Source organism: Ylistrum balloti, unplaced genomic scaffold, assembly GCF_031769215.1.
Source record: "Ylistrum balloti isolate Yb309-2 unplaced genomic scaffold, AGI_CSIRO_Ybal_v1 Utg371158, whole genome shotgun sequence".
In the NCBI taxonomy this organism is placed as follows: Eukaryota; Metazoa; Mollusca; class Bivalvia; order Pectinida; family Pectinidae; genus Ylistrum; species Ylistrum balloti.
This window is the reverse complement of record NW_026782634.1, coordinates 209,259-225,675: the sequence shown is the minus strand read 5'-3', so window position 1 is coordinate 225,675 and position 16,417 is coordinate 209,259. Positions and strand designations below refer to the sequence as shown.

At 37.7% G+C, this 16,417-nt stretch overlaps 2 protein-coding genes across 2 annotated transcripts; one reads left to right on the top strand and one right to left on the bottom strand.

Annotated features, from left to right (window-relative positions):
• Positions 1 to 865: 865 nt before the first annotated feature.
• On the top strand, positions 866 to 7,740 carry LOC132561165 (apolipoprotein D-like). Its single transcript, XM_060225893.1, has 3 exons — positions 866 to 969; positions 6,881 to 6,969; positions 7,517 to 7,740. Exons 1-3 carry the CDS (start codon positions 866 to 868, stop codon positions 7,738 to 7,740), a joined length of 417 nt encoding a protein of 138 aa, XP_060081876.1.
• A 794-nt stretch (positions 7,741 to 8,534) lies between these two features.
• Positions 8,535 to 14,002, bottom strand: LOC132561164 (peptidase inhibitor 16-like). Its single transcript, XM_060225891.1, has 6 exons — positions 13,757 to 14,002; positions 13,166 to 13,295; positions 10,514 to 10,614; positions 9,790 to 9,905; positions 9,068 to 9,183; positions 8,535 to 8,727 (listed from the first exon to the last, which is right to left on the bottom strand). The coding sequence occupies exons 1-6, from the start codon at positions 14,000 to 14,002 to the stop codon at positions 8,690 to 8,692; spliced, it is 747 nt and encodes a 248-aa protein (XP_060081874.1). The 3' UTR covers positions 8,535 to 8,689.
• Positions 14,003 to 16,417: the final 2,415 nt, after the last annotated feature.

The following is a 16,417-nucleotide window of genomic DNA, read 5'->3' as shown; positions in this document are numbered from 1 at the left end:
AGAAGTGATGCATACTTTCTGCCATTGATTGTCCCGTTTGCAGATAATCTACCATCAGCATCCCAGAAAACTGAGACCATAACCTTTCCAGCTGATGGAACAGTCTTTGCATTCTTTGGTGGGGGTGAACCAGAGCGTTTCCATTGCTTAGACTGATTTTTGTGCCACTGGGGTGAAATGATGGACCTACGTTTCACCCATAGTCACAAACCTCTGCAAATAGTTAGTAGGATTTGCCTCTAAAGGGTTCAAGTTAACGTACGACAAGGTCCGTCTGGTGTGCTTCTGGTCAACTTTCAGAAGTCTGGGTACCCAACGGGCTGAGACTTTTCTCATTACAAGATCTTCCGTAAAAATGGAATGTACTCTTTGCTGTGAAATCCCAACTGTGCTGGCTATATGTCCCTTTGTCACTCGCTTGTCAGCCATAACAGTATCATGGATATTATTGTCCATTTCTGGGATTACAACAGTGACAGGCATTCCAGGACGGGTGTCATATGAAAGGGAAATCATCCCCTAGTGTTGCTACCATGTCAGTATAGATATCCTTAGGTGCTAGACCTTTCCTAAATAAATAGTGAATCATTGTTCTTTCAGCGATTTTGTCCTTTTTGCAAAAGTCACTTGCCTTGTTTACTTTACATTGCTATCTCTTTGACATAAACTGATTAAATGACACCGGTTTTCGGGCCTTGAATATTCAGGGAAGAGAAGAGCTGAAAAAAGGACATTCCTGCTTAACTTCTTCAATACAAGGCCCACAACTTATCAACCAGTCCTGATTGTGCTCTGAATGTGAAAGTAGTTTTCTTATTTTCCATTCATATATCTTACATCGTAGTTCCTCGGAGTATGGTACGAGATGTCCCGATTTTATGACCAGTTCGAGGAAGGTCAGACCTGTATCCGAATGGAATACACCCTTAAACCAGATGGACACATAGGATTACAGAACGTTGGCGATCTGTAAGTGTTTTACTCTTTACGGCATTTACTAATATTACATGACTTAAATAACACGCGACTTTAATTCTAGATGTTCCATATAGTTTCAATGCGCATTTGTTTGGTATTATTTTGATTAAACATTTGTGAGAATAGTATAGTAAGCACATTCTCTATAATGATAATAATTTGAAACAACTGTGATTTAGTCTCTGTTGATCTTCGTTAATATACATCCATTTGAAGATGGTAATACCCCTGCTTCTCCAATCTTTTGTGTTTTACTTGGATTAACCATGATTTGAGTTTGATGCCGACTATAAAGTATAAAACGGATGCTCTTCCTGAACGCCTTGTCTTATCATATTATTGATTTATATTTGACCTTAGTTCATCTATTTCAAATCTAAATGAAAATACAACAGCGGTAGCTGAGGGAGACGGTTATAGACAGTATGATAGCGGTATCAGTGACTACAGTTTGTCTCTATATTATACTAGTCCGGACAATACAACTGTGGTAGCTGAGGGAGACGGTTATAGACAGTATGATAGCGGTATCAGTGACTACAGTTTGTCTCTATATTATACTAGACCAGACAATACAACTGTGGTAGCTGAGGGAGAAGGTTATAGACAGTATGATAGCGGTATCACTGACTACAGTTCGTCTCTATATTATACTAGACCAGACAATACAACTGTGGTAGCTGAGGGAGACGGTTATAGACAGTATGATAGCGGTATCAGTGACTACAATAGTGTCTCTATATTATACTAGACCAGACAATACAACTGTGGTAGCTGAGGGAGACGGTTATAGACAGTATGATAGCGGTATCAGTGACTACAATAGTGTCTCTATATTATACTAGACCAGACAATACAACTGTGGTAGCTGAGGGAGACGGTTATAGACAGTATGATAGCGGTATCAGTGACTACAGTAGTGTCTATATATTATACTAGACCAGACAATACAACTGTGGTAGCTGAGGGAGACGGTTATAGACAGTATGATAGCGGTATCAGTGACTACAGTAGTGTCTATATATTATACTAGACCAGACAATACAACTGTGGTAGCTACAGTAGTGTCTCTATAGGGAGACGGTTATAGACAGTATGATAGCGGTATCAGTGACTACAGTAGTGTCTCATATTATACTAGACCAGACAATACAACTGTGGTAGCTGAGGGAGACGGTTATAGACAGTATGATAGCGGTATCAGTGACTACAGTAGTGTCTCTATATTGATAGCGGTAGACTACAGACAATACAACTGTGGTAGCTGAGGGAGACGGTTATAGACAGTATGATAGCGGTATCAGTGACTACAGTAGTGTCTCTATATTATACTAGACCAGACAATACAACTGTGGTAGCTGAGGGAGACGGTTATAGACAGTATGATAGCGGTATCAGTGACTACAGTAGTGTCTATATATTATACTAGACCAGACAATACAACTGTGGTAGCTGAGGGAGACGGTTATAGACAGTATGATAGCGGTATCAGTGACTACAGTAGTGTCTATATATTATACTAGACCAGACAATACAATACAACTGTGGTAGCTGAGGGAGACGGTTATAGACAGTATGATAGCGGTATCAGTGACTACAGTAGTGTCTCTATATTATACTAGACCAGACAATACAACTGTGGTAGCTGAGGGAGACGGTTATAGACAGTATGATAGCGGTATCAGTGACTACAGTAGTGTCAATATATTATACTAGACCAGACAATACAACTGTGGTAGCTGAGGGAGACGGTTATAGACAGTATGATAGCGGTATCAGTGACTACAGTAGTGTCTCTATATTATACTAGACCAGACAATACAACTGTGGTAGCTGAGGGAGACGGTTATAGACAGTATGATAGCGGTATCAGTGACTACAGTAGTGTCTCTATATTATACTAGACCAGACAATACAACTGTGGTAGCTGAGGGAGACGGTTATAGACAGTATGATAGCGGTATCAGTGACTACAGTAGTGTCTCTATATTATACTAGACCAGACAATACAACTGTGGTAGCTGAGGGAGACGGTTATAGACAGTATGATAGCGGTATCAGTGACTACAGTAGTGTCTCTATATTATACTAGACCAGACAATACAACTGTGGTAGCTGAGGGAGACGGTTATAGACAGTATGATAGCGGTATCAGTGACTACAGTAGTGTCTCTATATTATACTAGACCAGACAATACAACTGTGGTAGCTGAGGGAGACGGTTATAGACAGTATGATAGCGGTATCAGTGACTACAGTAGTGTCTCTATATTATACTAGACCAGACAATACAACTGTGGTAGCTGAGGGAGACGGTTATAGACAGTATGATAGCGGTATCAGTGACTACAGTAGTGTCTCTATATCTAGACTACAACTGTGGTATTTATACTATGATAGCCAGACAATACAACTGTGGTAGCTGAGGGAGACGGTTATAGACAGTATGATAGCGGTATCAGTGACTACAGTAGTGTCTCTATATTATACTAGACCAGACAATACAACTGTGGTAGCTGAGGGAGACGGTTATAGACAGTATGATAGCGGTATCAGTGACTACAGACAACAATACAACTGTGGTAGCTGAGGGAGACGGTTATAGACAGTATGATAGCGGTATCAGTGACTACAGTAGTGTCTATATATTATACTAGACCAGACAATACAACTGTGGTAGCTGAGGGAGACGGTTATAGACAGTATGATAGCGGTATCAGTGACTACAGTAGTGTCTATATATTATACTAGACCAGACAATACAACTGTGGTAGCTGAGGGAGACGGTTATAGACAGTATGATAGCGGTATCAGTGACTACAGTAGTGTCTCTATATTATACTAGACCAGACAATACAACTGTGGTAGCTGAGGGAGACGGTTATAGACAGTATGATAGCGGTATCAGTGACTACAGTAGTGTCTCTATATTATACTAGACCAGACAATACAACTGTGGTAGCTGAGGGAGACGGTTATAGACAGTATGATAGCGGTATCAGTGACTACAATTTGTCTCTATATTATACTATTCCGGACAATACAACTGTGGTAGCTGAGGGAGACGGTTATAGACAGTATGATAGCGGTATCAGTGACTACAGTAGTGTCTCTATATTATACTAGACCAGACAATACAACTGAGGTAGCTGAGGGAGACGGTTATAGACAGTATGATAGCGGTATCAGTGACTACAGTAGTGTCTCTATATTATACTAGACCAGACAATACAACTGTGGTAGCTGAGGGAGACGGTTATAGACAGTATGATAGCGGTATCAGTGACTACAGTAGTGTCTCTATATTATACTAGACCAGACAATACAACTGTGGTAGCTGAGGGAGACGGTTATAGACAGTATGATAGCGGTGTCAGTGACTACAGTAGTGTCTCTATATTATACTAGACCAGACAATACAACTGTGGTAGCTGAGGGAGACGGTTATAGACAGTATGATAGCGGTGTCAGTGACTACAGTAGTGGCTGTATATTAACTACAATACAACTGTGGTAGCTGAGGGAGACGGTTATAGACAGTATGATAGCGGTATCAGTGACTACAGTAGTGTCTCTATATTATACTAGACCAGACAATACAACTGTGGTAGCTGAGGGAGACGGTTATAGACAGTATGATAGCGGTATCAGTGACTACAGTAGTGTCTAAGATAAATTAAAAATTACGGAAGATACAACTGTGGTAGCTGAGGGAGACGGTTATAGACAGTATGATAGCGGTATCAGTGACTACAGTAGTGTCTCTATATTATACTAGACCAGACAATACAACTGTGGTAGCTGAGGGAGACGGTTATAGACAGTATGATAGCGGTATCAGTGACTACAGTAGTGTCTCTATATTATACTAGACCAGACAATACAACTGTGGTAGCTGAGGGAGACGGTTATAGACAGTATGATAGCGGTATCAGTGACTACAGTAGTGTCTATATATTATACTAGACCAGACAATACAACTGTGGTAGCTGAGGGAGACGGTTATAGACAGTATGATAGCGGTATCAGTGACTACAGTAGTGTCTCTATATTATACTAGACCAGACAATACAACTGTGGTAGCTGAGGGAGACGGTTATAGACAGTATGATAGCGGTATCAGTGACTACAGTAGTGTCTCTATATTATACTAGACCAGACAATACAACTGTTGTAGCTGAGGGAGACGGTTATAGACAGTATGATAGCGGTATCAGTGACTACAATTTGTCTCTATATTATACTATTCCGGACAATACAACTGTGGTAGCTGAGGGAGACGGTTATAGACAGTATGATAGCGGTATCAGTGACTACAGTAGTGTCTCTATATTATACTAGACCAGACAATACAACTGTGGTAGCTGAGGGAGACGGTTATAGACAGTATGATAGCGGTATCAGTGACTACAGTAGTGTCTATATATTATACTAGACCAGACAATACAACTGTGGTAGCTGAGGGAGACGGTTATAGACAGTATGATAGCGGTATCAGTGACTACAGTAGTGTCTATATATTATACTAGACCAGACAATACAACTGTTGTAGCTGAGGGAGACGGTTATAGACAGTATGATAGCGGTATCAGTGACTACAGTAGTGTCTATATATTATACTAGACCAGACAATACAACTGTGGTAGCTGAGGGAGACGGTTATAGACAGTATGATAGCGGTATCAGTGACTACAGTAGTGTCTCTATATTATACTAGACCAGACAATACAACTGTTGTAGCTGAGGGAGACGGTTATAGACAGTATGATAGCGGTATCAGTGACTACAATTTGTCTCTATATTATACTATTCCGGACAATACAACTGTGGTAGCTGAGGGAGACGGTTATAGACAGTATGATAGCGGTATCAGTGACTACAGTAGTGTCTCTATATTATACTAGACCAGACAATACAACTGAGGTAGCTGAGGGAGACGGTTATAGACAGTATGATAGCGGTATCAGTGACTACAGTAGTGTCTCTATATTATACTAGACCAGACAATACAACTGAGGTAGCTGAGGGAGACGGTTATAGACAGTATGATAGCGGTATCAGTGACTACAGTAGTGTCTATATATTATACTAGACCAGACAATACAACTGTGGTAGCTGAGGGAGACGGTTATAGACAGTATGATAGCGGTATCAGTGACTACAGTAGTGTCTCTATATTACAGACCAGACAATACAACTGTGGTAGCTGAGGGAGACGGTTATAGACAGTATGATAGCGGTATCAGTGACTACAATACAACTGTTGTAGCTGAGGGAGACGGTTATAGACAGTATATAGCGGTGTCATGACTACAGTAGTGTCTGTATATTATACTAGACCAGACAATACAACTGTGGTAGCTGAGGGAGACGGTTATAGACAGTATGATAGCGGTATCAGTGACTACAGTAGTGTCTCTATATTATACTAGACCAGACAATACAACTGTGGTAGCTGAGGGAGACGGTTATAGACAGTATGATAGAGGTATCAGTGACTACAGTAGTGTCTGTATATTATACTAGACCAGACAATACAACTGTGGTAGCTGAGGGAGACGGTTATAGACAGTATGATAGCGGTGTCAGTGACTACAGTAGTGTCTCTATATTATACTAGACCAGACAATACAACTGTGGTAGCTGAGGGAGACGGTTATAGACAGTATGATAGCGGTGTCAGTGACTACAGTAGTGTCTGTATATTATACTAGACCAGACAATACAACTGTGGTAGCTGAGGGAGACGGTTATAGACAGTATGATAGCGGTGTCAGTGACTACAGTAGTGTCTCTATATTATACTAGACCAGACAATACAACTGTGGTAGCTGAGGGAGACGGTTAAAGACAGTATGATAGAGGTATCAGTGACTACAGTAGTGTCTGTATATTATACTAGACCAGACAATACAACTGTGGTAGCTGAGGGAGACGGTTACGTTCCCGATCCGACAACTCCTGCCAGGTACATGGTCACGTTCTCAGGCAGTAAGTACCGATCTCTATAAGGCGTGTTTAATTTTTTATCTGATAATTGTGAATATAAAAAAAAGTTTCCCTCGATACTGTTTTCTTTTGCCTTTCTTGTGTTGATATAAAATCAAAGACTAACGAATATAATGTTACAATGAAAGCGTATTGAAATACACGTGATTAATGTGTTTGTTTCTATACTTTTAAACAACAGTTCTCAGAAAATAAAACAAGTTATTATTATTATTATTATTATTATTCTAATTTTAGAGATTGTTATTTGATAAGAAATATTCAGAATGCAAAATCATATTAATTTTATTATTATCAACAGGAAGCTATATTAAACTTGAAATAGTTCTGGAATAAAATACGTTTTATAATAATACCGTATGAATGTCTATATCTTATGTTTAGAATGTTATTGTTTTGTTAAGTGGAAATGTTTGATGATGTTTTTGTAGGTATCATTCCAAGAACTGTTTGAATCAATTATCAGTGACATATAGTGTGATTTGTTATGTGAAAAAAACCCGACCAATACACCTGGTTTTCTTTGTAGGCACGCATCCTTTGGAGTATTCTATTGTAGTGACTGACTACACAGACCACGCCCTCGTCTTCTCGTGTACGGAGGTCCTTGGGATGGCCAACGCCCAGTTCGCGTGGATTCTCACTCGCAACCGAACCATAAGTAACAAGGTCATGCGGGCACTGACTGCAAAACTGTCGTGTTATGGAGTTGATATTGACCAGTTGGAGGACAGCGCGCAACTAAACTGCTGAATAATACCAGTTATCTCCCTTTGTCTATATAGCCATATTATCTACATACATACACGTTGAAGTAATTTTTTGTTTGTTTTTTGTTTGTAGACAACAGGAATTCCAACGTAGAAATGACAACTTCAATGTAATTAACGCTACCACTGATTATCCAAAGCATTTCACAAATATTGTTCAAACAAATTTTATTATCATAAAAATGTAACTTATTCATCACTTAGTTTAGTGTTGGGGTTCATCATGTAGGTTTTTTCAATGTACATTTATCACGTGGTACTAGTGATAAAGTCAACACCTTTATAGTGTATATATATATGATCCTTGTCAGCTGACAGATCTACATTATGTCAGTATCATAATAAATATAATTTATTGTTTATTTTATTTTGTGGTGTGCAAATGTTAATGTTTTGAAATAAATAAATGATTCTGAGTAAATTTTATAGGGGCTGTTAGCATTACTACGACTCCTCGATCCACAGGCTGGAGTACAACTTGAGCATATGATAAAATATAACAAAGTGAATATTTAGATACAGAATATAGATATTCTCTCCTACACCCAGTTGCTCATTTATTTAAACTATAGGTGTGACTTACAATTTCAAAAACAATGAGGCAAGAAACTCGAAAACGTTCACTTAAATTTGAAAGGAGGTACTTTGTAAATGACATACATTAAGGGTTTGAAGGAAGGAATCCTGTTGCCATTTAATCATAGGATAATAGACATATGAACTGCAGATTGGGATATGAACCAACACCAAATGGAGTTCATTGAAACTATGAATGCGTTTACATTGCAAACTTTATTTATTATCGTTTCATTTACATGTACAAAGTGAAAACAGTTGAATATTGGTTGTCAATGCCTCGACCGAAATGTCCAGGGTCACTAGGTGCATGTTGGGGTCTAGGGTTACTAGGTGCATGTTGGGATCCTAGGTTACTAAGTGCAAGTTGGGCTGCCACTGCCGTTGTTGGATCCTGTATCAATATATATCAATATCAATATATATATATATATACGTATATTAAAAATAAGAATGAATAAGAGTATAAGAATATATGTCTTTCATTTCAACAAATGTTGATGCACAGTAGGCTAATACTCTGGATGTGTTAATGAATAAGTATCTACTATAAAGCACACTCTAAAGAGCTCTGATTCAGGTGTTTACTTGGAAAATACAACAAATACTGATATATTATAAACAAAAAAATTATAGGTAGACCAAACACGATATTACTTAAGATCAATTTTACAGTAAAACGAAGAATTAATCGTACCTACCACTTTCATGATTTAGGTATAGGACGGACTTACCAGATGTTCCCGTGTCCCCGGGGTTAGCACACAGTCTGTTCTGACATACTTTACCGGAGGGGCACGCTGAACAGGATCTACCCTGTGTGTAGGGCTGCCTTCCACGGTAGTTACCTCTGTAAACACAGTTATAGTTAGTTTGACGAATTCCATTTCAGATTGATTATTGAGATTAAGAGACGTAAACAACAATGTTTCCTCACACTTTCGGAATGTTAACAAAACTTCCGTTCCAACCCTTAAATAATAGACCACGGTAATTATAGGAAAAAGAAGTACATAGCCCTTTGGAAAAGGTACGAGGAGATCTTCAATCTTAAATACGATATTTGGGCAACACAATGTGATTATAAATCGGTCTTCTGGGTTAGCTGACTGGTATGTTTTGCACGTAGACTTAATTTCCTCGAGGTTTTCTACAACCTCGCATACCACGTCCCAATTCATATAAATATACACATGTATTGGTCATTCTTCAGTATTTACATCATCTAATCTTTAAAGTTGACAGAATTTATTAGATTTCTACACGTATTACAAAAATTGTTGGCGTCCAATTTAGATTTTCTGACTGTTCTTCCGAACACGAGGCCCCTATCATTACTGAAGAAGGATAAAGGGGTTGTGTGATAGTTGTACGTGGTGTGAAGGAACACTCGTATTTGGCTAGAAGTTCTGTTCTAAAAAACGTCGAAAGTATGACGGAGGTCGACGTTACCTACCCCTTCCCATAGTTACAGACGACTATGATGGAATCGGCCCAGCCACTGCTCAGACCAAAAATAGATCCACACTGAGCGGCACCACATCCAACAAACTCCGAGTCATGCCAAACAACCTAAAGTAAACACCATATTATACAATCTTCATCATCAAACCTAAAGTAAACACCATATTATACAATCTTCATCATCAAACCTAAAGTAAACACCATATTATACAATCTTCATCATCAAACCTACAGTATACACCATATTATACAATCTTCATCATCAAACTTAAAGTAAACACCATATTATACAATCTTCATCATCAAACCTAAAGTAAACACCATATTATACATCATCTTCATCATCACCATATTATACAATCTTCACAAACCTAAAGTACACCATATTATACAATCTTCATCATCAAACCTAAAGTAAACACCATATTATACAATCTTCATCATCAAACCTACAGTATACACCATATTATACAATCTTCATCGTCAAACCTAAAGTAAACACCATATTATACAATCTTCATCATCAAACCTAAAGTAAACACCATATTATACAATCTTCATCATCAAACCTTGCATATATTCTAATCTACATAACACCAAAACTACGTAGCGCAAAACACCATTCAAACAGTCTTAAGGACAAATTACGTAACAGATAATTGCTACTGTCTTCTAAAAACACCAGTATTTAAAGACACATTTTCCCCATGTCTTACCTGTGTATAGTGACCACATACTGATGTGCAGCCGAGTGTGGCGTAGTTGTAATTCTTTACCTCACTGACCCAGGAATTTACTACACCCTCGCCGTTATATGCTAAAAATAGAAATAAAAGAGACTGGCAATGGAGAATGGCGGAACAGCTGTGTCATTGAGTTTGATTTTAAATTACCGTGTTAATTGTTACTATTAACTTGTGTCTTTTGTAAAATTATTGGTATGTGATGATTAAACTAGTGACTTAGAATAGAAGTTCTTATAACACAACCAGTAGAAGATTAGAGTGTGACGTTTCGATGACGACACTGTCACCTTCATCTTATAACACAACCAGTAGAATATTAGTGTGACGTGTGACAATGACTACACGGTCATCTTCATCTTATAACACAACCAGTAGAAGATTAGAGTGTGACGTTTCGATGACTACACGGTCACCTTCATCTTATAACACAACCAGTAGAAGATTAGAGTGTGACGTTTCAATGACTACACGGTCACCTTCATCTTATAACACAACCAGTAGAAGATTAGAGTGTGACGTTTCGATGACTACACGGTCACCTTCATCTTATAACACAACCAGTAGAAGATTAGAGTGTGACGTTTCGATGACTACACGGTCACCTTCATCTTATAACACAACCAGTAGAAGATTAGAGTGTGACGTTTCGATGACTACACGGTCACCTTCATCTTATAACACAACCAGTAGAAGATTAGAGTGTGACGTTTCGATGACTACACGGTCACCTTCATCTTATAACACAACCAGTAGAAGATTAGAGTGTGACGTTTCGATGACTACACGGTCACCTTCATCTTATAACACAACCAGTAGAAGATTAGAGTGTGACGTTTCGATGACTACACGGTCACCTTCATCTTATAACACAACCAGTAGAAGATTAGAGTGTGACGTTTCGATGACGACACTGTCACCTTCATCTTATAACACAACCAGTAGAAGATTAGAGTGTGACGTTTCGATCGATGACTACACGGTCACCTTCATCTTATAACACAACCAGTAGAAGATTAGAGTGTGACGTTTCGATGACTACACTGTCACCTTCATCTTATAACACAACCAGTAGAAGATTAGAGTGTGACGTTTCGATGACTACACAACCAGGTCACCTTCATCTTATAACACAACCAGTAGAAGATTAGAGTGTGACGTTTCGATGACTACACTGTCACCTTCATCTTATAACACAACCAGTAGAAGATTAGAGTGTGACGTTTCGATGACGACACTGTCACCTTCATCTTATAACACAACCAGTAGAATATTAGTGTGACGTTTCGATGACTACACTGTCACCTTCATCTTATAACACAACCAGTAGAAGATTAGAGTGTGACGTTTCGATGACGACACTGTCACCTTCATCTTATAACACAACCAGTAGAATATTAGTGTGACGTTTCGATGACTACACTGTCACCTTCATCTTATAACACAACCAGTAGAAGATTAGAGTGTGACGTTTCGATGACGACACTGTCACCTTCATCTTATAACACAACCAGTAGAATATTAGTGTGACGTTTCGATGACTACACTGTCACCTTCATCTTATAACACAACCAGTAGAAGATTAGAGTGTGACGTTTCGATGACTACACTGTCACCTTCATCTTATAACACAACCAGTAGAAGATTAGAGTGTGACGTTTCGATGACGACACTGTCACCTTCATCTTATAACACAACCAGTAGAAGATTGTATAACACAACCAGTAGTGTGACGTTTCGATGACTACACTGTCACCTTCATCTTATAACACAACCAGTAGAAGATTAGAGTGTGACGTTTCGATGACTACACTGTCACCTTCATCTTATAACACAACCAGTAGAAGATTAGAGTGTGACGTTTCGATGACAACACGGTTACCTTCATCTTATAACACAACCAGTAGAAGATTGGAGTGTGACGTTTCGATGACGACACTGTCACCTTCATTAGACAAATGATCAGTGTGGAGCATACTAACACTGACGTACGTAGTGTACAAGAACCTTGCTCAACAGATGTGAAACGATTATCACAGAAGAACAAGACAAGAAGCAAGAACAAAATCACATCTATAGCGCAATGTAACACATGGGTACCCTGACTTGGCAATCTAACCTTAAGAAAATGTTCCAAAATAACTAGTGATATAGTTAATTGACTAGACTGAAAATCCTAAAGTTGTATACAAGTACAAACACAGAGACGAAAGCCACAATGGCTGTGTCTTAGATCTATAGGGAAATACAGAATAAACAATACATGTTATTTCACTGATCAAGAGGATGATCATCAATGAAAACTGTCCTCTTTTCTCACTTTGGACAGGTGTTTCACACTTTCCATTGGGTTAGAATTTGAAATTCAGTTATTCATTGGCGTCACCAATGCCAGGAATCCTGCGCTGCTGTGGGATTCGATATATTTAATTCTGCTGTTCTTTTTGTTGTTTGGTATCAAGTTACTTTATAACTTTAGTTGAGCAATAAAACTGAAAAAATGACATTGAACTCATAACCACGGAGAGTACAAATGGTAGATTCAATTATAGTATAGTTATAAACATCACATCGAAAGAGAGCAATAAGTTTCCCTTCTACACCGATTTGCACGTGCTTTCTTACTTCCGGATGTGAGAAACAGGTTCTCGCCAACGTAGCTGAATGACGGCGCCTCTGACCTCGATGGATTGTGGGACCATACACACCTTTCCGCGTAGTTTTGGGCTACAGCAGCAAGTTCATCACTCCACGACTGAAAAAAGAAATAGAATCGTCAGCACCGCCATCGGTAACAATGTGTCGCGGTGTAGACAACACTGTCACTGATAAAACACGATGCCACGTGGGATAGGCAGAACTGTCAATGGTAACACACCATACCACATGGGATAGACAGAAATTTCAGACATAACACACAATGAAACGATGGATAGACAGGTCTCTCAGTGATAACACATGATGAAACACGGGACAGACAACACTTTCAATGACCGCACACATTTGTTATTGATTTATTGAAAGCAAAAGAAGGATACTTAAATCATTGTCGTAGGTGTTAAATTGATGTTGATTTCGTGATTTTAAACAACCTTCCCCAGAACATACATGATTTCACAGTATCATGATCTATTGTTAACCACATCGACTTATTTCTTATCAAAATGTTGTCAAATTTTAACTTTCATACACATTCAATAAAAGTTGAGAACTCACCATTTTTAGCATGTTAGATGCGGTAGGGGATACCTCAGTTCTAGCTTGGTTATGAAAGTTGACCAAGTCCTGTTTCTGACCCGCCGTGAGGCCTTGGAAACCGGCATTTTTCTTGTTAAGATGGAGTTCCCCTCCTACTTTGAATGCTTGCTGTAAGTCTTCTTCCAGTTGTTTTAGTACATTGTCCTGTGGCGCAGCGGTTACTATGACAACCAGGATACAACTAATCAGAAGCTTAATCTTCATGACGAGATAAAACAACTTGTAACTATTAGAAACTAATCGAACGGCTTTCTAGACAAAACCAATCAGCAGTAAATTGATACATTGACCAGCTAGAAACCGACATCGAACTTAAATATACCGCATTGTTTACATTGAAAATTTAATTTTCGTCACACTTAATCTTTTGATTGGTTTTGTTTCTAAACTCAAGTTTATTTACCGAACAGATAATCTTGATGTAAGCAGAGGAATGTACATGAACATTCTTTACTGAAAAGTGTCAACAAAACGTTCAACATCTATAATGTCTAGACTGTTGGCTGTACTAGCATAGTCATGTTTCACTTAGATATCCCATGATAAACGTCATCTCGAAGGAAAACTTTAATATGTAATTATATATCAAGTTCACAGGAAGGCTTTGATATGTAATAACATGGCAAGTTCACAGGAAGGCTTTGATATGTATAATGTAAATATATTTCGATAGGTTAACCAACCCTTTTGTTATAATTTGAAAAACAAATGAAAACAAAACACCGTGATTCTGTTTTTGGAAATAACATTCTTGAACTTCTTTCATTGCAAGTTGAATTCATGCGTCATAACACTTGGCCATATTGATCACCACATAACATAAATACTGTTATATGTCAAACTGTCAGACATGCAGCTTTTTAGAAAATATAAATATAAATGTTATTTCTTTTATGTAATATGCAATATCGTCCGAAATTATCCTAAATGTAATGATATTTGATACTGTCAGAAAATCTCCTAAATGTAATGATATGTGATATCGACAGAAAATCTTCTTAATGTAATGATATTTGATACTGTCAGAAAATCTCCTTAATGTAATGATATGTGATACTGTCAGAAAATCTCCTTAACGAATGATACGTGATTTTATCAGAAATCTCCTTTATGTAATGATGTGTGATATCGTCAGAAAATCTCCTTTATGTAATGAGATGTGATATCGTCAGAAAATCTCCTTAATGTAATGAGATGTGATATCGACAAAAATCTCCTTTATAATATGATATGTGATATCGTAAAAAAATCTCCTTAATGTAATGAGATGTGATATCGTCAGAGATGTGATATCGACAAAAATCTCCTTAATGTAATGATATTTGATACTGTCAGAAAATCTCCTTAATGTAATGATATGTGATATCGACAGAAAATCTCCTTAATGTAATGATATGTGATATCGACAGAAAATCTCCTTAATGTAATGATATGTGATACTGTCAGAAAATCTCCTTAATGTAATGATATTGTATACCGTCAGAAAATCTCCTTTATGTAATGATATTTGATATCGTCAGAAAATCTCCTTGATGTAATGATACATGATATCGTCAGAAAATCTCCTAAATGTAATGGTATGTGATACTGTCAAAAAATCTCCTTTATAATATGATATGTGATACTGTCAGAAAATCTCCTTTATGTAATGAAACGTGATACTGTCAGAAAATATTACGATATGTGATAACGATCTACAATATGAGTATTTCCAGACACTGGTTTAAAAGTGGGCTAGTTTCCTGTAAAGTCTCTGTGTGTTCGTTAGAATCAGACAACGCAACAGCACGGCAACATATATAACCACAGAAAATTGATTAGAATGTGAAAAGTGTAGTCGGAGACACTTCTTATAACATCTAATCCATTCCCAATGCCTTTAAAACAATTCAACATGTCTGATCAATTATGTCACAAAACTTTCATTTTCTTTCTAATAAGGTTCATACTGACCAAAATATTTTGTTGAATAATCAAAGATTTTATAAAAGACACACAAGTGAATAACAAGTAGTGCCAAAAAATGATTGAACTGTATCAACAGCTGTTTCGTCCTTCTAGGACTCGTCTGTGTTACTACATCATACAGCTGTTTCGTCCTTCTAGGACTCGTCTGTGTTACTACATCATACAGTTGTTTCGTCCTTCTAGGACTCGTCAGTGATGCTACATCATACAGCTGTTTGTCCTTCTAGGACTCGTAATAGATGCTAAATTTTGAAGACAATGAGAAGAACGAGGAACATCCAAAGAGTTCGAAAGAAAAGTAAAAATCTAGATGGCAAGATGCACATGCTCCATGGTTCAATGAAATTAGTATTTTGCATTGATCATGTAGTTTTAGAACAATGTCAAGTTCATGTTATTTCTTGATGCCCAACTTTCAAACTACATCTATCAACGTTACCATCAGAATTTGTAATAATCCTTTACATACAGGTCTGTCGTTCAGATAAATGTTTAAGGTTTGTTAATTAGATCCTCCTCGTACAGCTCATTATCTGAGGTAAATATTACTATATAAACCTACAATATATCTTAAGTTAAGAAACACGACTGTCAGTATTGATAGTAATTAATTTAAGATTTCCTTTCATTTTGTGCTTATATATAAACGTT